Here is a 27,547-nt window from a genome sequence, read left to right as displayed (position 1 = left end):
AATGCAGACAGATCATTTGGGATTATTAGTTTGCTCTATCTCTCTGTGCTCTGCATATAGATCCTGCTAGACCCAGGCTGCCATGGATCCTGGTGAAGATAGACCAGGAAACAGTGCACAAGGTCTCTGCACAGTTGACCTTAGACTCCAATGAGTCTCCTAATAATAAGAGTCTACTGGAGGCTCAAGTCCCTTCTTGCTCTGTAGAGGCCTCCTTCCTGCCCCAAGATAAAATCAGACAGAAACTCTGCCATATTTGATGTGCTGAGTTTACAGTATCCTATGTGGGAAAACCAATATATGAGATATTGTGGCCAGAAAAAAATGCAGCATCTCCAGTTCAGTTTCATTCTCCCTGCCTCTGATTTGTGTTTCATTAAACAATCAGGAGCTCCTGAGGTGACTCACTGGGTTTTGAAATGTTTTTAGCAAACCTGGCAGGTGATGGACAGCAAATAAATAAGAAGACTCTCTTCTGTGATGGTAAAAGCCTTAATCATTTTTTGCCTTGTGTTTCAGATCTGTCAGTTGTAGATTATTATGCCTTGAACATGGTAAAAAACACAAAACAAAACAAAACAAAAGCTTTGTCTCACAAGATAAGGATAAAAAGAAAAGGATAAGGGACAGTACACAATTATGTGGTCTGTACAGTGCCTCTTGTATCTCCTGCAGTTTGTATTTTTAAATGTGTGGTCTGGTGCCAGTTCTCACTTTAATATGTGGGCTTCCTACAACCAATTATTTACACTTACATATTATCTGAGGGAGGTCACTGCAAACTTTATTCATTGTTATCTATAATAGGCAGAGTTACTACACATGCATATGCAGCTCTGTGTTACAAGCATCACGCAACATACTGGCCATGGTAACAGACATGCAAATAATGCTCCAGATGTAAATAATGCCTGAGGTATGGCTGGGGAGTCTTAATTAATCTAAAACCAGTTTTACTTATTGGAGCAGGTTATCGTCAACTCTTGTGTTGTTCATACTTCTTAACTCAGCAGTTCTTTAAATTATTTGTGGCTAAGCCTCTCCTTGGACCTATGAACTCCAAACTATTAGGACAAGCAAAAAATGGGTAAAAAGCATAGTCAGATTTTTTTTTTGAAAGTTCACCATAAGCAAGTCATGGTATTAATTGCCTCATTTGTATGTCTGGTTATATTAATGGATTCCACATTTGCTGGGCTAAATCCCAGTTTCAGTTTATGTGGAAACTGGAGCAGCCTAATCTGATTGATCCAGAAGTGTGGACCTGCTTAGGTAAGCCTGATATGTTCTCATGTCATCCATAAGCATAGTCACCACATTATCTTCCTGCCTCAGGAAGAGAGAGACTTATTGGTTCTGACCACAGTGAGAGCTCCCTGTCTCCGTAAGTTAGCCACACCAGATAAACTTCTCAGGCCTCTGCCAGTCCTTACTTTGCCTTGATGATTAACACTTGGTATACCCCAGTTCCCGAACTTCCCAGAAGCATCCCTGTGCAGTGTCCACCTCCTGTCACTGGACACTCAACTAATTATCAATTCCTCTGTCTCCAAAGAGATTGCAAACTCATGAGCTTATTTGATTTAGCCAAGCAGGTACTCTCTACCATACTGCCACAGTGAGATGACTGGAGAATAAGTTTATTAATAAAGAACAAAGGTTCACACATTCAAGTGAGTACTCAGTAAGAATAATGGAAAGTGATGGTTTCCAATAAAAGACATCTATAGCACACTTTTAAGAAACTATTCATAACTTAAAATGTTTGTCCAAGAAAAGTTTCTCACTTAACGTGACCACTCAGCATCATCATGGCCTGAATCCAACTTTCCTGGATGCAAAGAACACTGTTCTTTTTACTCTTTCAGAGATTGATAGAAAAGGGGATCTTTACCCTTCTTCCGATAGTCCAGCAAACCTTTGACATGTATCCTCTGAAGTGTATTTCCAGATAAGATCCTTCTTGCCTGCTGCTTTGTGCTTACTGCTTTTTCACCCTCCTGTCAACTTGCTCTTCCTGTTTACTTCAGATGCAAACAAACTCCTATAGTACTGTAATTGACTTATCCAGCTTAATTTACATGAGAGGTAGAAGCAGAACAAATAAATAAACATTCCTGTGTCTGGGAAAAACTTTTTGCTTTCAACTCTGACTGATTACATAGTTTAAACATATTTTTAGTACCAGCCTGCAACTTCTTGCATGATACCAGTATGTTTATCTCACAGTACTTGTGATAACCAGTATGATATAAGCTTTCATTTGATACTACATACATCATTCTTTATAGATAAATACTACGACAGCAATATGCTAGATATAGTGAGTTTGTCAGGTCTGATAGGCGTTACATGAAAGAGAATCCTTTTTTGGTTGGCACCGAGGAGCTGCTAGGGCCATGGGAAGCCTATCTCCACAAGCCAGCCTCTGTGGGTCTGAGGTCTGTCTATTTTATGGGTGTGAGGGCAGTTATGTGACTTCAGCACTGAGAGAGGAGGTCTGGGGATATGACACTTACCCAGTATAATATTTACTGTGCAGGCACTGTGCATTTCACAATGGGAGTGGCAGTAGAGAGTTGTCTAGTCCTCCTCTTTGCTCATGTATTGGATCTTCAACCACAGAATTTCAGAGCGCTCAGCCAGAGAAACCTGCTCAAACTTGGGAGTTGAAGGAGAGACTGAACACATCCATTGTCTTTTCTTATGTCATTTCCCAACACCAGATGATCACATTGGTGGTCAGCTGGTCTAGCTTAAGTCCCTGACTTGTCCCTTAGGATGGGAGAGAGAGATTGATCAGCTACAAAAGCACTATCCAGCCATTGTACAGGGGAACAAGCATTATTTTAGTTTATACACTTTTTTCATTGTCTACAGGGTTCAGACTCATGAAAGTTCTATGCCACAAACAAGTAACACCAATGTCAGGCCCTGCAAGAGAAAGAAAAATGATCCTAGTGGTCTAGATGTTAGACTGGGAGCCAGAAACTCCTGGGTTGCTACCATAGATCTGACAATGACTCACTCTGCCCTTGATCCAGCCAACTAATGTGCTTGCCTCACATTCCCCGTTGCAAATTGTTGACAATATTTCCCTACTTCGTAAGGATTGTGCTTTGAAAGTAGGGGGAAAAAAGACCACCTATAATGCCAAGTGTTACTAACAGTGAAGAAACTGCATGCTAATTTTAACTGGTAACAATGTTGATTATTAAATGTTCAGCTCTAATAAACACAATTTTTGTCTTCCAGTGAAAGATTAGGTGAACAGTTCCCATTAGAACTGATATGTCAAAGGTGCTTCTAGAATCTGTTAATAGAGACTGCTTCCTACTCTTAGCTCTAATTTAGTTGTATTATGGTAACAGCTAGAGACTAGGTTGTGCTAGGCATTATAAATATTGGATGAGATCATCATGCCTTGAAGAACTTAATCTATAAATGATTCCAAGTTGGTTTTTGTTTGTTTTCTACACCCAAGTACTGATAAATGAGGGCTAGGTGTTTACTGTGTTTATTTAATTTCCTCTGCTCGCAGGGATACTAAGGTCCTGATCTCATTTACAGTAGGGTCACTTTACGCCACTTTGGCAGTGAAAAGAGGCCTTACAGTGAACGTATATCCCAGCAGTCTTAAGGATTTGAGGGCAGTCCTGATTTTCAAACAGTCCTGTGGCATTTTTTTAGTTAGGCTGATCCAATAAATGTAAATAAATGATTACATCCGGTAATTAAAGTAAAATATAAGAGATTAATTTTTATCTCAAAATAATTAACCCCTTGGTATTTAAGGGGAGAATTATAGGCACACACACAATCCTCTTGTTCTTTTAAAACTGAACACAGTGAACTAATACTGTGCCTTGGTTAGATTAGGTGTTACCCTAGCAACACAATTAAAACCACATTTTAGAAGAGAAAAAGCATTATCCGGTTTTGCCTAGGGGAACATGAATAAAGGGAACATCCCTTCCCTCTGGTCCTTTCCTTGTTCACTTTGAAATGTAAACTTTACTATTATCATGTTTTTCAAGTCCTCCCCCACTTCAGTATGAGTCATGAATATAACTGTTGTGAACCCAACCTAACATTGCATGATACTGAGTATTTGCATTAGCAACATTAATGCTTTTAATGGTTTATTTAAAACAGATCTTCAACATGAAAATAATATTTTCCAGATCTGTAGACTTAGGCCCATAGTAGTCAATGGAGATTTTGACATTGACATTGTAGATACAAGATCAAGCCCTAAGTTGTAAGTGTGACTCAAGAACCATTTAATGCCAGCTGACAAAGGGACCCAGGAGGAGTGCATGGAGGTTACAAGATTATCCGGAACATACATTAAAGACAGTCATGCAAAGTATCAAAGGAAAGCCAGTGTGTCACTGATTATGAAAATAATCATATAATGTATGTACAATGTATAAGGAGTTATGTATATACAATAGAAATGTGTTCTTATAGTTTGTATCAAAGTATTAATCCCTAGAAGAGGTGAAAAATTTGCTATCAGACCAAAGATGTTTAGGCATGTTGAAAAGTAAATTGAGTATTGTCTCATTCTCAATTACCAGTCGGAACTAAAAGCAGATGAAGAATTGTGAGATTTTACAGGAAGAGTAGAACAGCAGGGGGGGGGAAGGGCCTTAGCTGTTGGTGCACTTCAAAGGTTTATTGGACTATAAGTGGGGTACAAGAAAAGCACCTTGTTGTCTTCACAGAGGAAGGAAATGGGCAGTGAGTGCATTTATATTTATGAAAATGGGATCAGAACGAGCCTTGATCAAAAATGCAACAAAAGGTTTTGGGTAAGACAAGACTGCTCTAGACAGGGTAAGTTTAGTCTCTAGAAAGCGTGTTATGGTTTTGGTTTATATGTGAATCTCCCTTCCCACCCGATCCTTGTTAAGTATTTCTTGAATTTTAGTAATAAACTTGTTGACACTATAAATATATCTCAGTGCTGTGATATTAAGCAAGGTGCTGATACTAAGCTGAAGCATACAAGCTGGTATTTGTACTGTTCCCTGGAGGACAGCAGACCTGGTATTTCTGTGAGTTTGCAGTGGATAATGCTGGACGCTACAGGCGAACACTTAAGAGAGATTCAGGGACTGGGGAGAACTGACTGATAACCTGCAAAGCAAAGTTAGGCTGGCACCAGCCAGAGGGGATTGTTTGGGTGTCTAACAGGCTGATGGTTTCAAGAAACTGACACCCAGTTAAGCAGAACAAGCCTCCCTCTCTCAGGAGGGGTGTAACAAGGTGACTCACAATCCTGGACAGCCTGAGAACATCACAGGAAGCATTCATTCACAAGTGGTATTTGGCAAAATTATGTGCACAGCACATCTATTGTAATCTCATGTTCCATGCTCCATTCAATGACTTGTTGATAATAATCATAAATGTTCATAAGCAAGGATATTCCATTTTAGAAGATAACTCTGCTCATTTATCACCAATATCATTTTCCTTTAGGCCATAGCGATAGGTAAGCACTGCTGTGAGCCTTTTATAGTGGGATATTCATGCAAGAAGCAAAATACAATGAAAAACAAAAGCTCAGAAGGAAATAAAAAAAATGCTTTAGTTTATGTTGCCAGTCCACTGTAGCAGAGTAACTGGGGAGAAGGTTTGCAGAGGGATAAGAAAACTGGCATAGTTTTGTTATCAAAAGCAATGGGTGACCAAGATCATAACCAAAAAAGGTCAGAGAAGAAAGGGAAAGTCTTTTCTCTAAATTCCTCTGTTTTTATACTTCTATCTGATCAAACCCAAAAGCAACGTAATTTATTTGTGTGTGCTGCTCTGTCTATAGCATAACTTTGATTATCCAAGCTTCAGTCATCTCAAACTCCATCTTGCTAAGCAGTCTCATGTGCCTTGATTTGAATTGTTACATGGAAAATTGAAATTCCCTCAAGTATTTGAAACTCGAATTTCAAAATCTATTAATTGAACCCCATGATATTTAGATTAGGATGCACAACTTATACAAATGTCTGATTCTTCATAAGAATGACTCCTTTATAGAAAACAATATCATATGTGTGTATAGGGTGGCTCTGAACCAAACCCCTTGCTATGAACCTCTAGGCAGTTTAGATGTGTTGAAGAATCCAGCTTAGGATATGAACATAGCAGGACAAGTCCATTTCTAATTTGTATCTAACTGACACCAAACCCATAGGGAAGAGCTTCTAAACAGTTGAATGAGTAGTGTTACCATCGCTCACAATCATATCACAAAACATGTGACATCTAGTGTTTTCTTACAGCCATAGTTCTTAGTGTTATGCTGTTTTGTAAGAATTTCAACTTGTATTTTAAAAAGTATTCTAGCCTTCATGGAGAAAAGCTTTAAAACAGAGATCTCAAAAGTCAGAAACAATAAAAAGACCCCAAATTATTTTTTTTTTAAATCTCATGATTTTTACGCAAATCTGTTGGCAATTTGGGATTGGACTCATGATTTTTATATGTTGCTGCTTGCGTTACTGATTGACACATAGCATGAGTGCAACAGCATCAATATATAATGGGGCAGGGCCTGATTCCTCTTTTTCACCAGTTTTACGCTGTTATAATTCCAGTGAGTTACTCCTAATTTTCACCACTGTAAAGGTAAATTGGAAATAGGTTCTGAAATCACCTTTGCATTTTGGATTCTTTGGACCAGTAGTGATGCTACAAAGTGACCGTGAAGCAGCCATAAAGATTCTACAGCAGGCTCGCAGTTGGCTATGTGCCACCCTTTGGCTTCCTGTCAGCATGAGGCATGCAGGTGGTGCTGGGAGCAGGTCTGGAGAAAGAGAGGGCACAAATGGGGCATTCCTACATTCCAGAATGCCTTGCTGCTGTAAATAGTGGGATGTTGGAGGCATATTTTTACTCCTCTTGATTCCTGTGCTGTGCTTAGCACTGGCCCAGGGATGTATTGATCCTCAGTGTTATTTTTAACTTTAAAAGAACACTGTTAAGGCTAGGGGTCTAAAATTTATGCTTTCCTCTTTGGTTTGGAGATTTCTGCACGATCTTGGTTATCCTGATCTTGTAAACATTGAAATACAGCCTCACATACAATTACAAATAAGTTGCTTTTTAAAGTGCATTGTCTCTGGTATAATGAAAAGTGTGTAAAATGATTATCCATCTGTATGCATTCTTAGTGGGCGGGCACAGCTTTTTGACATAGGTTCTTTTCTCCGGACTTCTCTATGCACAGTTGTAACACTTTAACTTTTTCTGTTTGAAATGGGGATTGCTAAAGTAGTACAATCCCCTACTGTGGATGCAGTTCTACTGGGTTTATACTGGTATAGCTTATTCCTGTAATTGTTGAGGATTAAGCTATATTTGCATATGGCTCCTTTATATGAATGTAACTATGCCTCCCAAATGACATAGTTAGATTGGAACATATATTGTGCATAGACCAGGCTTCTGAAAGAACAGTGTGCACAGAGGAGTCAGTGGATTATGCTGACATCTTGAATAAGGAGCTGAAGACAGACTGACAGCTGCATCTTTCAGGGATAGTGAGATTTGAGCATGATATTACTTGAGCATAGGTTATCTTGGCTTAGTGCATAAACCACCGCAATACTAGAGCACCATCCACAGACTGCCTTTATACTTACACTCTGTGCCTGGATACCAAGAGCTCAATTCCTGTGAATGGTCTGGTGTCACAGTGTCTGGCAGTCACCCTGCCTAGTGGTTGCTGTTGAAAGGCCAGGGGAAATAGGTCCCTCTTCCTCCACCAGGTACCGACTCAGGGTTCTGTGAGGCCTGCCCAGAACCTTTCATCTGGGTGCCTTAAATCGGACTCCATCTGTCACTTCCTACCTATCTCTTGTCTATGGTGTGCTGCAATTTCTTCTGGCCAGCACTTCTGTGCAGCTTGTCTGCCTGTCTCCAGCCCATAAGATTTGCTGCTCACCAAGACTTTTCCTCCTCATCTGACTCTGGCTGCATCCTCTGCTGTAGCTCCCAGAGCCAGCCCTTCTCCCTATCCTGTCTGAGCTGATTGGCTCCCTTTTTAAGCTTTGCCTCAAGGAGAGCACACTCAGCATGGATGGAGAGGCAGGCCCTTCTGAGCGCAGAGCTGCTCTTTCACCCTTTGCTGTCCAGTGTGGGGACTGTACACCTATCACACATTCCAAGACTTACCCTAAGAGAGACCCTAGGAAAATTACCCTGTTCTTTGAAGAGTGTATGTGGAAAAATGATCCCTTCTTTAAGGATCAAATTTGCTCTCTGTGCATATTGAAAGTAAAGTGAGTTTCAGTTAAGTGACTAAAGTAAGAATTTATTGGGTTTTACCCTGGTTAGTGCTGCAGAGCTCATACAGACGGGGGACTGTTCCTCCCTGTGCAGCATGGACATACTAGTAATGGCTTATGAAGCTCAAATCAGTTACACCTGTGCAACATGGTTGCAAGATAACATTAAAGTTATAACCTGAAGAGGAAGGGTGAACACAGGAGGCCCTGGTTTTGATCTGCGAAACCTTTATTCCTGGGGAATGATGTATGTGAAACAAAGAACCCAGACTGACTTTTGGAGCCTAGGTGGAGCTTGCAAGACTGTAAACTAACCATGTTAATAAGCAGTCATTGAGAGGCAATCAGCATGGACCCTCACAATGCTGTTTTAACAGAGACACTTTTTAGAGATGAGCTCTGTGCTCATTGAAGGACTGTGCATATCAACCCACTAGCAATTACACCACTTTGGATTTGTTTTAAAATTGATATATTGAAATGGAGTGAGTCTGCATTAAAAGGGAAGTTATGCAGATATCTTAATAAGCTTAGCACAGTGTGGTTTGACACTAAAATGAGGTATGGAAATAATACGAACAGCTTGACTTTTCCCTGAGTATTACTTAAGAGTTTGAAAGCCTAAAAGTGAAGTATGTTGGAGTTAATGAAAACTACAGAGAAAAAAATAAAGGTGCAGTGCAATTTAAGGCTGGCTTCTGCTCCCATTGGAGTCAAGGGCAACGCGCCTACAGATTTCAGCAGATACAAAATCGAGCCTTAAGCTCTGCTCAGAGAAAGAATATGTTGTTTGTTGTGCTCTGTGTGTAATTAGTGAGAGCAGAGTTCTGCAGTCCTCATTCGGACACAGTTCCAATCAACCTCAATTGTAGTTTTAACCTTGTAAAGCCCGCAGCAATGGGCCCGATTACATCTGAGTTAATTTTTGCTGAGAAATGAGGGATTTCTTTTCATTGAAGTGAAGGGAGTTGTGTAACACAGTCCTACATCAGCGCAGACATTGGGAATGAACAAAATAACCAATCCACATGTATAGCAAGAACAGTGACCACGGCTACGGCTCTGATCATGCAGTTGGATGGGGACTCCTTATGGGCATAAGGGTCTCTGCCAGCAGATCTCAATGCATCAATGGAGCCTAAGAATTTATCATTTTACTGAATGAGCCAAGGACTGTAGCTTGTTTTTTCATTTTTTATTTTATATTTCATTTAACAGGAGGCAACTGCTCCTTTTCATACTATATTGATTGTATTTTTTTATTTACTTGGACTGTTTTCAGGACTGCACCTTCCAATTGCTTTCCCTGGATGTCTGGATCAGCATGTGTTGTCCAAGTCAAACATAGCAAGCCACCCTTCTCAGCCTGCCAAGCGACTTGAAGGTGACGAAAGGACAGGTTTTGCGCATCTGTGGTACCTTTGGAACCGGACCAATGGCACAGAGCTGTAAGATAATGATTTTGTACCATCAAGTTCTGGATGTCTGTAATGCATCATAGTGGCTACTTCTAGACTGGCATGATTTTCCGCAAATGCTTTTAACGGAAAAGTTTTCGATTAAAAGCATTTGCGGAAAAGAGGATCTAGATTGGCATGGATGCTTTTCCGCAAAAGCACTTTTTGCGAAAAAGGGTCCGTGCCAATCTAGACGCGCTTTTGTGCAAAAAAGCCCCAATCGCCATTTTTTCGCGATCAGGGCTTTTTTGCACAAAACAAATCTGAGCTGTCTACACTGGCCCTTTTGCGCAAAAGGTTTGCGCAAAAGAACTTTTGCCCGAATGGGAGCAGCATAGCAATTCCGCAAGAAGCACTGATTTCTTACATGAGATTGTCAATGTTCTTGTGGAAATTCAAGCGGCCAGTGTAGACAACTGGCAAGTTTTTCCGCAAAAGCAGTTGCTTTTGCGGAAAAATTTGCCAGTCTAGATGCAGCCAGTGTGTTTGTGTGAGAAGCATGTAGAAAGAATCATAAACCTGGCAGCATTCTGTCTATACAGGTATATACATGACCATCCTGGTAGTATCTTAGGGCTTGTCCACACATACAGCACTGCAGTGGCACAGCTGTCTACCCTGGCACCTAGAGTGATGTAACTTACTTTGCTCAGGTGGTGGGTAGTATAGTCACTCCCTGCCAAGGATATAAGTTATACCATCATAACCTGTAGTGAAGACATAGTCTTAGTGTATACACACACACACACACACACCTTCATACACTGCGATTATTAGGATAATTTAATTGCTTAGGTAGATACAGAGATATATATACACACACTCCTGAATAATGTATAAGTCTGTACAGTGGCAGATCTATCAACCCGTGCCCTCTGTTTATACTCTGGCCTACCCCTCCCATAACCCACAAGCTCTTCTGTGCAGAAGCTCCATAAAACTGGGCTCTGTGCAGAAACTCCATAAAGCTGGGCTCCATAAAGCTGGGCTATGGCCTCCCAGCACAGATTCTCCAAACTCTGCCTCTGTTTGAGCAGAACCATAGAGATTCTGCTGCCTGGGACCCTGTGAGACAGATCCTGACCACTCCACTAGGACTGCTGTGTAGGGAAACCAAGCTTCTGTGCTTTGCATATCCTTAGGTAGTTTAAGCTTCTGGAGCAGGCTGTAGCCCTGATTCCACTCGGGCTCTCTGGCATATTCCCTGAGCACTCTTCCTGGGAAGGGATCTCCTCTGCCCACATGCCTCAGGCCTCAAGGACCAGCACTAACACCAGATATAAACCACCTGCTTAAACACGGCTTGTCCCAGAACTCCCCCTACAAAGGTTTGGTTCCATTTTAACACATTCAGGGTGACACAGTAGTTATAAAGCTGTTACAACATGCTTATTATAGAGTCTAACCCATTTCTGCTTTTACTTATCACGTAAAGCATAAGACAGCACAGCTGATACAAAGCAATATACATTCCAGCCAAGTTGCCCCTCCCTAGCTCGCCCTTCCTCTGTGAGTACTTGGGGGACCATCTGGGTTTAGGGAAGCAAGCAGGGAGTCCCATATGTCATGAGGTATCACATGGTCGTGGGTTGCTTCTTCCTCAGAGTTTGGAGAAAATAGTCCTGCCAAGCTGTACAATTTCTGCCCTTTTCAAAACCTAAGCCCCTGTGTTGGGGACACCCTTGCCAACTTCCACACATGAGCACAAACCCTAGGCCAATGACTTGGTTGCCAAGAAGGTGAGTTCCTCTCTGCTAACCCAGTTCTTTGTCTTCTGTCTAGAATGGATAGCTTTTTAAAGACAGGGTATTTAGAATCAACTACCTTCTGTTGTGCTTTGCCCCCAGCCTTTGGACTTTCAACCCAACATAGGGGCAAACAGACCATGGAGGAGGCAAAAGGTTTCACACTCAAAACAGAATCTGTAGCCTGACACAGACACAAAGGGTTGTGTACAATGTACAGCCATATTCCCAAATTGTTACACTCCCCACTGCTGCAGAGGAGAGAAAAAAATTGTTTCTTCAGTATTAAGCCTCACAGCACTTCTTAAGGTAGGCAAGTATGATTAATCCCAATCTACCTGTGAATAAACTGAGGCCTGAAAAGGTTTCATGCCCTGCTGAAAGTCACCTAGAGCTGGAAGCAGAATGCACAAGCCCTGTGTCATTGATCTCTGAATCACAGGCTAAACTATCGATCATTTTATAGTACCGGTATTTTGTTTATGTAGTTCACTGAAATAACATTAAGATTCATAGTACTCATTAGATGTGATAATGACTGAAATCAGTGAATTTGCCCAAATGTAATGCTATCTAGCTTTTACATAATAATTTCCCTCAGTTTGAGTGCTTTGTCCCAGATATGCAAATTCTCAAGAATTGGTTGCAAGAGTCACAATTTCTGAGTAAAATTAAGTCTCAGGATCTCACAATATAATTCTCAAATGTCAGGGTTTTGGGTTTTTTTCAGCCATGACTGACAACAAAATCCTTACCTTTCAGAGTTCTAAAAGCGAGGCTTAATTTTACTTAGAAATCTTTTCAGCTGCCGTGGGTGCATCAGGGACTCCTGCTGTCAGCTACCCTCGGTGTGGGATGGCGGGGCCAGGCTCCCGTTGTCAACCCTGAGTGGCTGCTCCTAGCCAGCCTAGGAAATGAGAGGGGAAGCCCTAAGAAGCAGAGATGAGCCTGCAAGGGCTAAACTATGGCCTGAGGGTGCGTGGGGGGAGGGGGGCTGATGGGATGGGAGAGCTGTGTTGATGGTGGGTTTTATGCAGAAGGGGTGAGGGCTGGGAAAGTGAAATGAGGGCAGTGGAGTTTATGGGGCAGGAGGCTAAACTGAAGTGGTGATGATGTGGATTAGGGGTCTGAACCAAGCGGGACCTCAATTGAGGGGGGGTTGGGTGGGGCAGAACTGATGAGGGACTGAGGGACAGGATTAAGTGCTATGCAGGAGAGGGGCAGATGTGGTGGTGAGAACTGCTGCAAAAGGGACCAAATCACCTTATTTGTGGGAGAGTAGGCAGCACGAACTGTCACTTGCATATACCCTGAGGATTGACCTGGTGTGGGGGAGGGAGTTCAAACATCAAGAGATGGACCTAAACAAATACAATATGATCTTTTTGAATGATTGCTCCCAAAATCATGAAATCTTATGATTTAGGGGGTTCCAACTCATGATTTTTGAGGGGGGAGGGATAGCTCAGTGGTTTGAGCATTGGCCTGCTAAACCCAGCGTTGTGAGTTCAATCCTTGTGAAGGCCATTTGGGGCAAAAATTTGTCAGGGATGGTACTTGGTCCTGCTGTGAAGGCAGGGGACTGGACTCAATGACCTTTCAAGGTCCCTTCTAGTTCTAGGAGATAGGCAATCTCCATTAATTTAATTTATTTAAAAATCTCTTGAATTTGACAGTTCAATTGTACATCTAATTCCTTGCTGTCAAAGCTAGCAATAGATCAATAGCTGGACATCCCTATAGGGGGACTACTGATGCTTTACTGGAACACTGGAATTTCTGGTATTTCCAAGAACGGCATGAGCCTACCCCTTCTGAGCCTGATCACAAATGCTCAGTGGGTGTAAGCTCATGCGATGGAAGGGAGGTGTCATTTTTAAGAGCGTGTTGTTTGACCTCCAGCAACGTGACCTTGCATGTGTGAGCTCAGGCCAGTGGGGCTAGAACAATGCATTCTTCAGAAGGGCACCCCCATCCGATCCTAGCCAAACCACCTCTGATTTTGCCTGAGTACTGGACTGGGGGCAGATTCTAGAAAAACAGGCCTGTCCAGTTAAATCCTGGACAAGAGGCCTGCCTGCATCCCTATTATTTCCAAATCAAAGTCTGTCAGATTATTATTCACTAGTTTATAGGCCCTTGCCACGTGTCAGTCTTTTACAGTATTTTATGGAGACACTAGTCTTGATTCTCTCTCTTTGCCAACTCTCCAGGACTGTGCTAGAGTTTCCAGGAATTAGAGAGCAATCTTAAATTAAAGATTAATTATGTCATGTGATGAAACTTTCAGGAATGTGCCCAACCAAATCTCTCTTCAGTGATGTCATGCAATAACCATAATGAGCATGACAATGGTGTTTTAGTGTATAGTGTACCACTTAAATATAATGGATCAGCATTCACATTGCACTCCCTGTCAGCACCAGGATGGGGATGGGGAAGGGGAACCAGTGATCCAGCCAGTGTACCCAATTTGGTGTTGAATCCCTGGTCACATGTCATCTGAGGTATACATATGCTAAGAAGACTTAAATAAATACTTATTTTTTTATTCATTTTAGTGTTTTATTCATTTAGGTTTTCTCTTTTTTATTTCTTCCTGATGCCACCGCAGGGAAAAGTTTAAGTTGTTTGGGTGCCTTAACTTTGTTATTTCCATTCCTTGACACATTCGGATTGCTTTAAAAATGGATTTCTCTGTTTGGTTATGCCTGTTTTTGCAATAATTACAACATTTGTTTATTTATAAGTCCCTGATATGTACTCTCAACTGTGACCTCATCTTGCATAGGTGTTTGTCTGCGAATTACAATCAAATAAACCCTCCAGTTAGTAAAAAGACTCCATGCAAAGCCTTTTTCCAACCAACTTGGTTTAATCTCTTGAGTTATTTCATTGGGGGAAAACAGGCTTCTGTTTTCAGTATACTTATATCTCAGTTTCCTTTTGATAGGGGGGAAGCAAGCACTTTCCTAACACTGGAATATTCTTATTGTCCAGGAATTCTATTTCAACTCAAGACCTTTCTGTCATCATCAAAGCGTATGTGCTAGTGACATCCATAACACCTTTGCGAGCATTCCTTCATTCGACTGCCATTGTCTGGCATCCTCCCAAAAAGAAGCACTTTTCTGTAAAGGTAAAAACTCTTTGTTTTTAACTGGTTCATTCACTCAAAGTGCAGTGGTAGAACGGTAAAAAATCGGTTTCTTCTTCCTTCATTATTAGCCATTCCTACTGAACACAAAATATATTTTTCATGTATAGCTTTCATGAGTCAACCAAGACCCGAGTTTGCCTTGCAAAGGTTAAGGCAATATAGTCATGCACAGAAAGATTATCAGGACATGTGTGTTTTGGCTTGACTGTGTGAGAGCAGATGCAGAGCTGTTGTTTATGTTCTCAAACACAACTGTGCATAAACTGCAGTGCTGAAGCTTTTTCAAGCATGGTATTAATCCACTATAGAAGAAAGTAAAATCAGTATCTAAAATAAGGGCCAATTAAGGTGGAGGCATGGGCCTCGAGTGCACCACTTTTAGGGTCCTAGGATTTAAGAAGATTAATGCTTTATAAATAGGCCAGAAAGGGTTTGATTTTAATTGGTAAATGCCAGGAAAAGTTGCTTTCACTGCACACACACACATTGTTGGGGAAATATTTCCATCAATAATAATAGAAATTTACAGCTAGGCGAAGTAAAGAAAAAAAGCAGCTTGAAAACTTACTAAAATCTAACTTAAAAGATATTCACTCTGTATATTTTGACATGTGGTGTTGACAATGTGTTTTAATGGTTATAAAGCTTTTAAGGTTTTGAATCTCAGCGTCATTACATAATTGTCTGGCACTCCCACGCACACAATTTCTTGCCATTCTGGAACCTTAAATTGATAAAAACTTTAAAAATGCATAAAGAAATAAAACATTTAATCCTGCCAAGCCTATTTATAAGTGTGTAAAATAGACTAGATCTTGCCATGTCCAAGTGGCTGGGGAGAGAGCGCCACCATCTGCTTCCCCCATCTGGCTCACCCAGTGGCACATGCCTCCTCCTGGGTATCCTGTTTCTCCTTTGTTCCACTTAGTGAGGACCTGTGCTTGCAACATAGCAACTCTTCATGCAGTGCCCATGGATCCCTTGTAGCTCATTCCATTTTTCCTTCTGCAGGACAGACAGAAACACTAGGGCAGGGGTGGCCAACCCATTTAACAAAGAAAGCCAAAACAGTGGCAGAAAAAATGCGAAGAGCTGCACCAGAGTTGTCACAAAAAAAGCCCCCCCAGAACAGAATTGTTGAGCAAAAACAAAAAAAAATAATAAAAAAAAAAATTAAAAGGAGGTTGCCCCTTTAAGACAGCTGCCATCTTGGGCGCCATTTTTAAACCCTTGCAGCTCTGACCTGGTAAGCACAAGGAAGCTGGAGGCCGGGGGAGGAGAAGCTGGCGAAGGCTGTTTGGGTGGAGTGAGGGTGCAGGAGCGGCTTTACAAGCTGCTTTTTTGGGGGGGCATGCTCATGAGCCGCGGGTTGGCCACGGCCGCACTAGGGCAATAGAATCTTCTCTAGGTCTTAGAGCAGCTTAACTCCTGTACCATTGCTTGAGGCTGTGGGAAGCTGCTTCTTCTCTTGCTCACAAGAAGATCCCCAGATGCCAACTGAGTCACTTGGGTAGGGAGCCCAATTTGGGTCTAAGTCAGAATGAGCACTGGCCTTAAGTTACAATGCCAGCATCTGACTTCATGCTAAAATGTTGGGCATGTAGTGAAGCCTATGAAGTGGCGATGCAACTCATTTTTACCATCTCTGCTTGTGGAAACTCATTGGTCTTCCTCACTTAAGTCACCCACTGAACAGACCCCTGCTTCCTCTGAGTTTAATTTAATTTTAAGTTAATTGAAAATATTACATGCGTCCAGTAGCATCATTATAATCTTGTAACTAGGAACTAGCTTGAAAGAAAATAATAATTAGTAACTGGGGAATTGCACTCTGGAAAATAATCAGCATTGAGGCAGGACAGCAGAAAGGAGCATCAGCCACCATTCACAGAACATTCTGGCAGCTGAAGAAGAAATGGAAGTGATAGATCGAAGTAGCAGCTCATTCACAGTTGTTCCAGTCTAGTTACTGTGGTCCTATATCTTTCTTGGCTTTAGACAGAGTTCTTATAACAGCAAGAGCTATATAAAAAGTAGTATCAGAGAAAGCACTTCTATAGTGATGTACACTTAAAGGCAAATTAATACAACGATGGAGAAGAGAATATATTAGGCTGCCTCTAACTATAAACAGTATATCCTGTATAGAGTTTGAGAGAAGTCAGAGAGTCTCCAAGAAATAATCAAAGGCAAGGCCCTATATAATCTAACAATAGAAATTTCCTAGGTGTGAGCAATATATCAAGGATTTCTGTGCTTGATAAATTGCAGCATCAGATGCACTGTGCAGGAGAGACAAAAAATGGCATCTCCTTCTGGAAATGATGGTGTTTTTCTCCCTGTCTATAGGTCAGCTATATAACATTTTGGAATGATCTTAGAGCATGTTGTCAATAAACTTCACAGAGTATTCAGCCAAGCCTACGATGTCAGTTACCTGCCTACAGCACAGCAGTCACAGTGAGCCAGGAGCTCTGAATGAAGCCAGTGGGGCTATGCCAGTTGATGAAGGCTGAGGAATTTGACCCATATTAACTGGAAATGGTCAATCTCAGCCACAGGGTTTGAAATGAGAATTTCTTTGTGAAGTATCTCTCACATGTGTGAAGGGGAAATTGGCTCATTACTTATTGTGTAGCTCAGTAGTTTACAACAGCAGTAAGGGTGTTTTGGGGTCTATTGCTTCACTTATTGACAAAACGGCCATAAAGGTTTTTGGGAATTGAGCATGCATACAAAAGAGACACAGACTTGGAAAAAAATTGCTGCTAATGTTGTTGACAGTGTGTCCCCCCTGCACCTTCCTCCCAAATATCTGTCTATTCATTTAAAAAAAGTATGGCATGGACATGACTGAAGTTAGTCCCATGGGTTGTCAGTATGTATCTTTCTTTCCTATTCTCCTACACTCTCAGGTGCATAGGTTATTCACCAGTTTCCACCATATTATAATGGTCTGTTCAGGTTTCTGTCATGGTGATGAATTGTCAAGGTGTATGAATTGCCTGAATAATGTTGTACACCATAACTCACATACCTGTCAGATATGAAACTAACTAATATTTGCAAAAGCATATATAAAGTTGCTGTGCACTGCTGGTTTTTATTTATAGTAAGATATTAACCTGGCACTGGAGCTGACCTGCTAAATATTGAGTACTGCAGACAAAATATGTTTACTGTAGCATCTGGCCTAATAGGCATAAAAGTCTCATAATAGATGTAGTAAGAATGTTGCTGATAATATGTTGTTGAAAATGTCAAAAAGAACTGCGACTTATTACATATGAAATAGTTGGATCAAAGAATAAACATAAAAATTGAAGTTTAGTAAATTAAGCATGTATGGCTTTGTGGAATATTCCATCATTTAAAAAAAATTTAAACTATTATAAGAAATTCTTACAAATCACTTTTACTCATCCTGTTTATAGTGACTGAGATTTACAATGACTTTATCCACCATCTGTGCACTTAAAAATAGAAACTTTGTAAAATAATTGCATAAGATACAAACCAAGGGATTTGTGTTCAGTGTGTATAATTATTCCTGTTCTTGTTAGGGTGTTATGCACTTTCATGGGCAAAGAATTGACAAACAATATTTTCCTGTATATTGGCTGTGCTAATGGACGGCAGGTATAAGAGGCAAGGGGAGGCAGTGCCTTCCCTGGTCTTAGTGCTCAACCTCTCCATTCTTCCGACCCCTATTCTGATTCTGCAGTTTCCCCACAGTAGGCTCTTGCAACCTGCTGAGAATCTTCCCCTGAAGTCAGAGAGGTAGAGTTAGTCCATTTCTGCAAAAACAATACGGAATCCAGTGGCACCTTAAAAACTAATACATGTATTAGGGCATAAGCTTTAATAAGATACAGCTCACTTCCTCACATGCGGAAGAAAGGGAGGAGTACAGAGATGGGAGTGTAACACGTGTGCTAATGAAATCAGGGTGGATGTGGTTCACCTCCAACAGTGATGAGAAGGTGGGAGCACCTGAAGGAGAAATTACTTATTGTAATGAGAGAGTGATGAGGAGTCCTGAGGCACCTTATAGACTAGCAGATTTATTGGAGCATAAGCTTTCGTGGGCAAACACCCACTTTGTCAGATGCATGTCTGTACTTACCCATGAAAGCTTATGCTCCAATAAATCTGTTAGTGTCTAAGGTGCTACAGGACTTCTCGTCGCTTTTGCAGATTCAGACTAACACAGCTACCCCTCTGATACTTGATTGTAATGAGAGAGCCATTCTATGTCTCTATTCAGACCCTTTCTGACAGAGTCAAAACTGCATATGAATTCCAGATGAGCAGTTTCACATTGCAATCTTTTTGAAGTGTTTTTGCCTAAGAGTGACAGCTTGCTTTGTACTGTATTGTACCGCGTTTTACTGCCCGTTACAATAAGTAATTTTCTCTTTGGATACTCTCACCTTCTTATCACTGTCGGAGGTGAACCAGATCCATCCTTTGTTTCTTTGCTTCAGTGAGATAAATATGTAATAATCTGGAATGATTATTTTATGAAGACTTAAGAGAACATTTAAAATATGAAATCAGCTTAGAAATACTGACTAAGAAAATGTAAAAGCAGAAGAACTGCATGATATATTGCATAATATTTAATGTTGTATTCAACAAGACAGTAGCTGACTTGCACTTACTATAACGTTTTTGAAAATAAATTTCTGATCAACTTAGGATATATCAAAAAACCTGTGTTTGACATTTTTTATTCCCAAATTTAGTGTTTTTAATTGGGTATCTTCTGCACAATCCAGCATGCAGAGGAAAACATGCTCCATCTTCTTTAGAAAGAAATTTTAGAAGAGTGTAGGTTTTTTTCAAATATAATTTGCTATATTTGGGTTCGGGTATTTGTCTGGAAGGGTGAGGAGGAAAGGGAGGAAAGAGAAGAGAGCCAGATAATGAGGAGGGGCAGGGCCTGGGCAAATTGGGGGCAGGGTTTCGATGGAATAGAGGTAGTGTATGAGTGGAGCCATGAGCTGGGGAGCTTGTCACCCCAAGTAGCAGCTTCACCCACAGCCCATGGCTATGCTTGATTATGACATGCTCGTCACTCATTAATTTGATTCAACATTCAACATGCAGTCATTACCAAAAAGGAGGACTCTTATTTCTATCAGTTGCTTTGCACTATCTTTTGTAGTATTTGGGGACTTGTGTTTATGTGTGCACATTACAGGTTGAACCTCTCTAGTCTGGCACCCTCGGGACCTGACTGGTGCTGAATCAGAGAATTTGCTGGACCGTGGGAAGTCAATATTGTCTAGCAGTATTACCAACACATCCACTGCTTACTGGGCTCTTAGAAGACATTTAGGGGTAAATTAGGGCTAAATAACAGCACAGAACACAGGGAGTCAGGACTGGTGGCTGTAAGCAAACTTTATGGGACGGTAGGAAACTTGGACATCCGGCTAAGTCTTGGACATTACGCTGGACCATGGATGTTGCCAGACCAGAGAGTGACAGACTAGACAGATCCAACCTGTAGCACTTTAATTCTCTGGAGCAGTATTCTCTTAACTACTCTCCAAAATCCTGTTGTGACTGAATGGTAACCAAGGCTTCTGTCTTTTTATATTTTGACTTGTACAGCTTGTCATGTTATACAAAATGGGCAATGACTGCCTGGGAAAGGGTATTGTGGAAAAGAATCTTGGGGTCATAGTGGACCATGAGCTTAATATGATTCAACAGTGTAACACAAAAGGCTTAATATCATTCTGGGATGTATTAGCAGGAGTGTTGTAAACAAGACATAAGAAGTAATTGTTCCTCTCTACTCTGCACTGATTAGGCTTCAAATATGTGTCCACTTCTGGGTGCTACATTTCAGGAAAGTTGTGGACTAATTGGGGGAGGGTGAGTCCAAAGAAGAGCAAAAAAATGATTAAAGGTCTAGAAAATATGGCCTTAGAAAACGTGGTCTAGAAATTATGGAAAATAGAGGAAAGATTAAAAGAATTGGGGTTGTTTAGTCTGGAAAAGAGAAGACTGAGAGGGGACATAACAGTTATCAAGTACCAAAAAGATTGTTAGAAATAGGAGGGAAAACATTTTCCTTAACTGCTGATAATAGCACAAGAAGCAATGAGCTGAAATTGCAGTAATGGAGGTTTAGGTTGGCCATTAGGAAAAAAGTCCTAACTGTCAGGGTGGTTAAACAGTGGAATAAATTGCATAGGGGGGTTGTGAAATCACCATTTATAACAGCAAGTTAGACAAACATCTGTCAGGGATGGTCTCCATGGTGGTTGGTCCTGCCGTGAGTCCAGAGTACCGGACTTCGATGCCTTCTTGAGGTTCCTCCCAGTCCTATAATTCTATTTTTCTGTGTCAGTATAAAATTTTTAAAATAATATTGACAGGTTTTGAGAAAAGAGATTATCTGATATTGGTGCTTTAGAGTCTTAGAAAGTGGTTTAATTACTCAGTTAACTATTCTGATCTAAAAAGGCCAAGGGGTATCCTGGTTAGTCTGTATCTGCAAAAACAATGAGGAGTCCTGTTGCACTTTAGAGACTTTCAGATTTATTAGGGCATAAGCGTTTGTGCCATAGGACTCCTCGTTATTCTGATCTATTCACTCTCCCATCTGTCATCTTTTAGGGAAGGCATTTGCTTTCACCTAACTCCCGCCATATCTCATGTGCAGGTAGTTGGCTCAGAGCTGTGGATCATCTGGCATTTTTCCGTACATAGTAGGTAGTATTTTGCACTGCCACAGAAGAGGTTAAAAATTTGACTCCAAATACGTGCACATACAAAAGGGGCTGGCCCTCTCAGAGAATGACAGAGGCCCAGGCCACTTGGAGTTTTGAGGCTCCAGCCCATCCCCAGGCCCAGGCTCCAGACGTATCAAACTTCTCATCCACGAAGTCATACTAAAATCAAAGGAATATATGAATATGAACACTTGAGACATTTATTTATTAATAATTAAGACATTATACCAATAGCATGTATATTAGAAATGCAACTTTAATTGTGCGTTTCCACTGCAAGGAAAACTCTTAATTTGAGGAATGCTTTTCTGGCTTTGTTGTGTGCAAACTTCGTTTATAATTGAAAAAAAATCTAATTCTCATGCAACATCATTATTAATGTTGAGCATTGTGAGCCCTTTCAAATGCTCTTGTCCTATTGTAGATGATGATAGTTCTTTACTTGTTTTAACATGTTGAATGTTCATTCATCTGAAGCCACTGATGCAGAGACTGACAAAATACGTAATGCAATTGTGATATTAGGAAATGCAGTTGACAGACAGAGATCGACTATTTCTTGAAACAGTTCTTTTCACTTGCAGTCCAATTTAAAGTTGGTGGAATGTATACATTTCAGGAAGACGGTCTTGTCACAGAGATCTCTTGAAGTTTTTTTGTACCTTTGAAACTGGTCAGCTGCTGAATTTAGATCTTCATCTCTTAGTTCTCTGAACTCCCAAAGGAATCCAAAAAGGGTACAAATTTGTCACAATGACTCAAATCAACATGTAAGACCAGGTTAGTCAATAATAACAAAAAAAATTGACTCAATAGTGCCTTTATGCATCAGCTTGAGATGTTAGGCTGTGATTGGTGGAAACCACAGATGAAATGTCAATACCTTGTGCTACTTATTTGTACTTTGAAAGGATTGCATCCTTTTGATCACAAATCTTTTGAATATCTTTAAGTCATTCAGTGATATGCCTCTCAACAGTGCTAATGTAGCACTGTGTGCTTCAATTACAAGGTTAGTTTTGTGGATCATTTTTAGCAGCTTCATCCACATCAATGCCATTAAAATGCATTCAAATTTGGATGCATACTTCTGAATTGACTTAAGCTTAGTGCGAACCTGTGCCATGACAGTAAGAGATTCAAGCTCACTTAAAGCCTTTCTCACAGAGTCCAACTGCTGCTCAACTGGTTTAATTTATGCTAACCATCTCATTGTCGATGTACTCTGAAGAGAAACAGGTGGATGCTGCTTCAGAATTTCCCACTCTTTAGGACTGCTACTCAAGAGGTTGTACAATTTCTGGATTGTTCCAAAGTATGTGATTGCTTCCTTGCATGATTCAGTGCAATCAGTGCCAACAAGATTTAGTGTCTGGGTGCCATAACTGGTGATAATACAGTTTGGATTTTGCTCAAGAAGGACTGCTTGTACACTGTTGTACTTCCTAGTCATATTGGATCCATTGTCATAGGCTTGGCCAATGCAGACTTGAAAATTTAATGTGAAGCCTTCCAGAATTTCTAATTTTGAGGCAGTGGCATTGAAATGTCATTTTGAGTACAAAGTTTTCACCATCAGAAATGGAAGTGTCACTGTCAATATGGTCACCATCTAATGGCTGAGGCATCTTTTCTACGAGAAGTGATGTTATTGGCTTTAAACTCTTAATTGCTGCTTCACTCCATTGCTTTCACCATCTCTTACTTGTACCACTTTCAAGTCTTCACTTTATTTTTATAAAGGGGTTCTTTTAAAACACAGTAACACGCAGTAAATGAATTTGCTAAAGGCTATTGGTTATACAATGTTTTAATTATATGTACTTTGCTATGAATATTACATAATAACAGTTTGGGGATGTTATTTACTACAGCCCTTAGAGCCTTATTTCAAAGACTTGAAATTTCATCTGCTAACATGTTCCTGTTTTTAAATTCTTCTAATAACTAGTATGTTAATATGAATGTGAACACAGAGTGGTTGCCAGATTAGATATAAAATTTATTAAACAACTAAAATTAAAAATTTATTATTACAAAACAGCCTTTAAAGGAGAATCTAAAACTGGACAAAGAGGTGGCTTACAACTGAGTCTGATATGGTCTTAAATGAAGACACATAAGAAAAAACAGGAATACAAAAGTCTCCTATGCAGAGATAAATATCTAATTTAAAGGTTAAACTCACCCTCAGACCAAGAAAGAATACTCTATATTAATACAACTTTCAAAACATTTAAACTATGCAAAGACTGTAAACAGCATTTCATAATGTAGAATCACTAATCACAGATGCTACTCCAGTCTCCAGTCATGCAGAAGAAAACTCAGATGTGACTGAAAAATTGGTGAAGGCCCGAGGTCCCACAATGGTTTAAATCGATTTTTTGCAGGTGTTTATATCTTCTTTTGTCATCTGTCATAACTGCAAGATGTATAATAAATGGAAATGACTTGGTAGGAAAATGTCAACATTTGAGGTCCCCTTATCTCCTGAGGCCCATGCCGAATGGCTCTCCTGCCTCCCACACCCGCACATCCCATAGGGCCTGAAAATAAGTAGTTGGGTGCATAACGGTTTTCTGGATCTAATTACCCATTTTGTGAACTCATGCAACATTATGTGCTCACCTTAAAATATTGCTCATAAGTAACTTTCAAGGCATGTGGCGCACCAAAAGGAACTTATTAAAGTTAGTTGGTGTTGTATAACAGTTCCTTGATGTAAGCCAAAATTACCAACCATTGAAATTGTCTCTTGTGTATTGTGCATTTGAAAATTTTAATAAACAAGATGTTTTTTCCAAGTTAACATATGTGCAAACAAAACCAGAACAGTATGCTCTTAGGAAATATGCCTTCTAATATGATTTGGGGAATCTCATGAGTGGCACAATGTGAAAATCAGGTTGCAATATTGCCCTCGTGTGGCCTCTTTTGATATTGTCTCAGGATCTTCCAAAAATGTTAATGTAAAATAAAATTAAAATATACATCTAAATAAAGAAAATAATTTCTGATACAACAGAGACCTTCAATATTTTCCCTCGTTTTATTTTGTAAGGGTTTTTAATTACCCAATTTTAGCTTTATTTCTTTGGCAGAAGCAAGATTTGTAAGGTCTTTACATATCTTTAACTGTTAGTTGAGTTTTGGAGTAAGCTTGCAAATGAAATTAGGCCTCAATCTTGCAAACACTTATCCTGGGCTTAACTGGACTACTGCATGTAGTTAAGTATTTTCATATGTGTTTGCAGGATCAGGGCCTTGTTTGCAATGTTGCCATGATTGTTTGGTTCTAAAGTAAAAAAAACAAAACAAAAAAAAACCCACCTCTCTCTTCCCGCCAACTACCTCCAAACCCTGCCCCTCACATTTTCAGTGCGAGTGTATTTTATATCGGGAAATAAAATACTATCATCTGACCCTCCTAACTTATTTCATTATGCTCTTTTCCCTCTTTTATATACACTATGAGATGTACTTTTAATGGTGGTAGCCCAGGCCATCCACAATCCTAGGGAGAAGCTGCTGCTAATTATTGAGAATAGCCACTTGTGACATATTTTGCCTTCCAGAAACAGAGTCTTTGAAAGTCTACTCCCCATCCTTATTCAATAACAAGGTATTTTGGGAAGGCCCACATCTTCCCCCAGCAGCAAGAGGGCCCAGGAGGAATGCTGATGGTTGATTCCAGTTCATCATTTCCAAAAGCCAGGACTATGGTAGGAGGCCACAGTTATTCTAGTCCCCATTCAAAAGACCTGATCCAAAGTACATTAAAATCAGTGAAAGTCTTTTCATTGACTTCACTGGGCTTTGGACTTGACCTTCACATCAGAGATCATTAGAGGAAAGGTTGTTAAAGGATTTATTTTCGTTTCCTCCCCACCAGCACAGATTTGAAAACAACATTCTCAGGGATTACCAATAACCAATGAAGTGAGTGGATAGTTTAAAATAAAATGATACCCAGAGAACATTTTCCATTTCAATGAATTAAAATACATTTTATGTAGATTGAATTGGTTGTTTAGTCTATTAACAGTTTTCTTTTAAAACTAGATCGTGTAAGAAAAAATATGCACAAATAGGAAATTTATTACACAAAATAGTTGAATAATGTCTTGGTTTCTACCTTCATCAAGTGCTGTGTCAAAGGTACAGGGAAATGGCATCACATAATAATAAATCTGGGACAGAATAAATAGACATATTTAACAGCTAGCACTATAAAGTAATGATAAATAACTATACTTTTTTTCTCTGTGATGTTTTCTGGAACCATTGTTTTTTATTACAGGCACGTTTTTATCCCATTAGACATTACAACTTTTTCCATCAACAGTGATCCCTCAATTTCTATAAGTAGAAGACCCAATATAGATCTGTGTCCTGATCTGCACTAGGACTTTATTTCAAAATAACCCTTGTAAGGCTGAATTTATAAGCAAAGCATCCTCATTATGAAGCCCGTTATTTCTAAATGATGGGCTGCGTAATTAGAAGTCTGTACTCCTGCTTTTCATGGGGGCTGTGTCTACACTGGGCCACTTATTCCGGAAAATCAGCCGCTTTTCCGGAATAAGCTGCGAGCTGTCTACACTGGCCCTTGAATTTCCGGAAAAGCAACGATGATCTACTGTACAAAATCAGCCGATATTCCAGAAAAACTATTCTGCTCCCGCTCAGGCATAAGTCCTTATTCCGGAACACTGTTCTGGAAAAGGGCCAGTGGAGACAGCCCAGTAGTCTTTTCCGGAAAAAAGCCCCGATTGCAAAAATGGCGATCGGGGCTCTTTTCCGGGAAAGCGCGTCTACATTGGCCACAGACGCTTTTCTGAAAAAAGGGCTTTTCCGGAAAAGCAGCCTGCCAATGTAGACGCTCCTTTTCCGGAAAAACTGAAAACAGAATAGTATTCCATTTTAAGCAGTTCCGGAAATTTGTGCCAGTGTAGACACAGCCCCGGGACTAACACTAACTCTGAAATAGTTATTTAGAAATGATATTATTGTGGATGTGCTAATGCTGCTATTTTGAAATAATTGGCCTCTAAAGGCCTCTTGCAGCTGCAGCTCTGACTGCTTTGGCCACACGCCAGTAGGAATAAGATCCTCCGGAAAAGGGCTTTTTTTCCGGAGGATCGGGGCCAGTGTAGACGCTCTTTTCCGGCTTTTCTAAAAGCCGGAAAAAAGCGACGGACATTTTTATTTAAATGCCGCGGGGGATATTTAAATCCTCCGCGGATTTCCCTATTACGACTTGTGAAATTAACATGCCTCTTCCGGAAAAGGGGCCAATGTAGATGAGCCCCAAGTGTCTCCACTGCTCTCCTCCTCCTGTGGAGCTCTCAAAGTCCTGGGAAGAGGAAAGGGCTTCTTGCATGTGGCCAGCTTCGTGAGAGACCAGGACGCAAGGCAAGTATGAGTGACCCCAATGTTCCCTCGGACCCTCCAACGGCTGCCATCACTTCTGTTGTTCCCATGGCCTCCACTTCCCAGGGATGCAGGAGAGCTCCTCCCTAGACTGGTGCAGAGATCCTAGACTTCATTGAGGTGTGGGTGGTGAAGTCCAATCTTCAGGATCTCTGCAGCAGGAAAAAGAATGCAGATATCTATGGCAGGATGGCTGCCAGCTTTGCTGAGAGAGGGCACACCAGGACTCTAGACCAGTGCCGCATGAAAATAAAAGAGCAGCAGCAGGCCTACCACCAGATCAGGAAGCAGACCAGATACTCTGGGGCAGCACCGCATATCCATCACTACTATGAGCAGCTGGATGCCATCCTGGTAGGGAATCCGGTTACCTCCCCTGATGTTGCCATTGAGTCAGGCCAGGACACGCCTGGCATCATCCTGCAGGAGGGCAGAGTGGCGGAGGAGGACAAGGAGCAGGAGGAGAAAGAGAAGGCCAGCCAGACAACCATGCCTTCCAGCCAGGAGCTGCTCCTCACTTTAGAGCCGTACCCCCTATTCTAGGACATCTCTTAGGCTTCCAAGGAGCGTAGGAAGGGCACTTCAGGTGAATTCTCTACCTTTCCCTATCTACAACCAGGGGCAGGTGCTCTCCTGATGGCACTGGTGTGTATCTGCTCAAACTCTCTGGCCAGACATTCTGCCTCAGCCCCACACCCTG

General features: G+C 40.8%; 1 protein-coding gene across 6 annotated transcripts in view; it reads left to right on the top strand.

Moving 5' to 3' along the window:
* CPED1 (cadherin like and PC-esterase domain containing 1) overlaps positions 1 to 27,547 on the top strand; it is a 214,716-nt gene that overhangs the window by 65,912 nt on the left and 121,257 nt on the right. For all 6 annotated transcript variants that reach the window (XR_012903743.1, XM_075928925.1, XM_075928905.1 and 3 more), the window contains 2 exons: positions 9,580 to 9,745; positions 14,500 to 14,638. Coding sequence is in view for 5 of the 6 variants with exons in the window: in XM_075928925.1 (XP_075785040.1) it covers positions 9,580 to 9,745; positions 14,500 to 14,638 (305 nt within the window). In the remaining variant the exon portion in view is untranslated. The remainder of the gene's footprint in view (positions 1 to 9,579; positions 9,746 to 14,499; positions 14,639 to 27,547) is intronic.

Source organism: Pelodiscus sinensis, chromosome 1 (assembly GCF_049634645.1).
Source record: "Pelodiscus sinensis isolate JC-2024 chromosome 1, ASM4963464v1, whole genome shotgun sequence".
NCBI lineage: Eukaryota > Metazoa > Chordata > Testudines > Trionychidae > Pelodiscus > Pelodiscus sinensis.
This window is presented reverse-complemented; position numbering and strand designations above follow the sequence as displayed.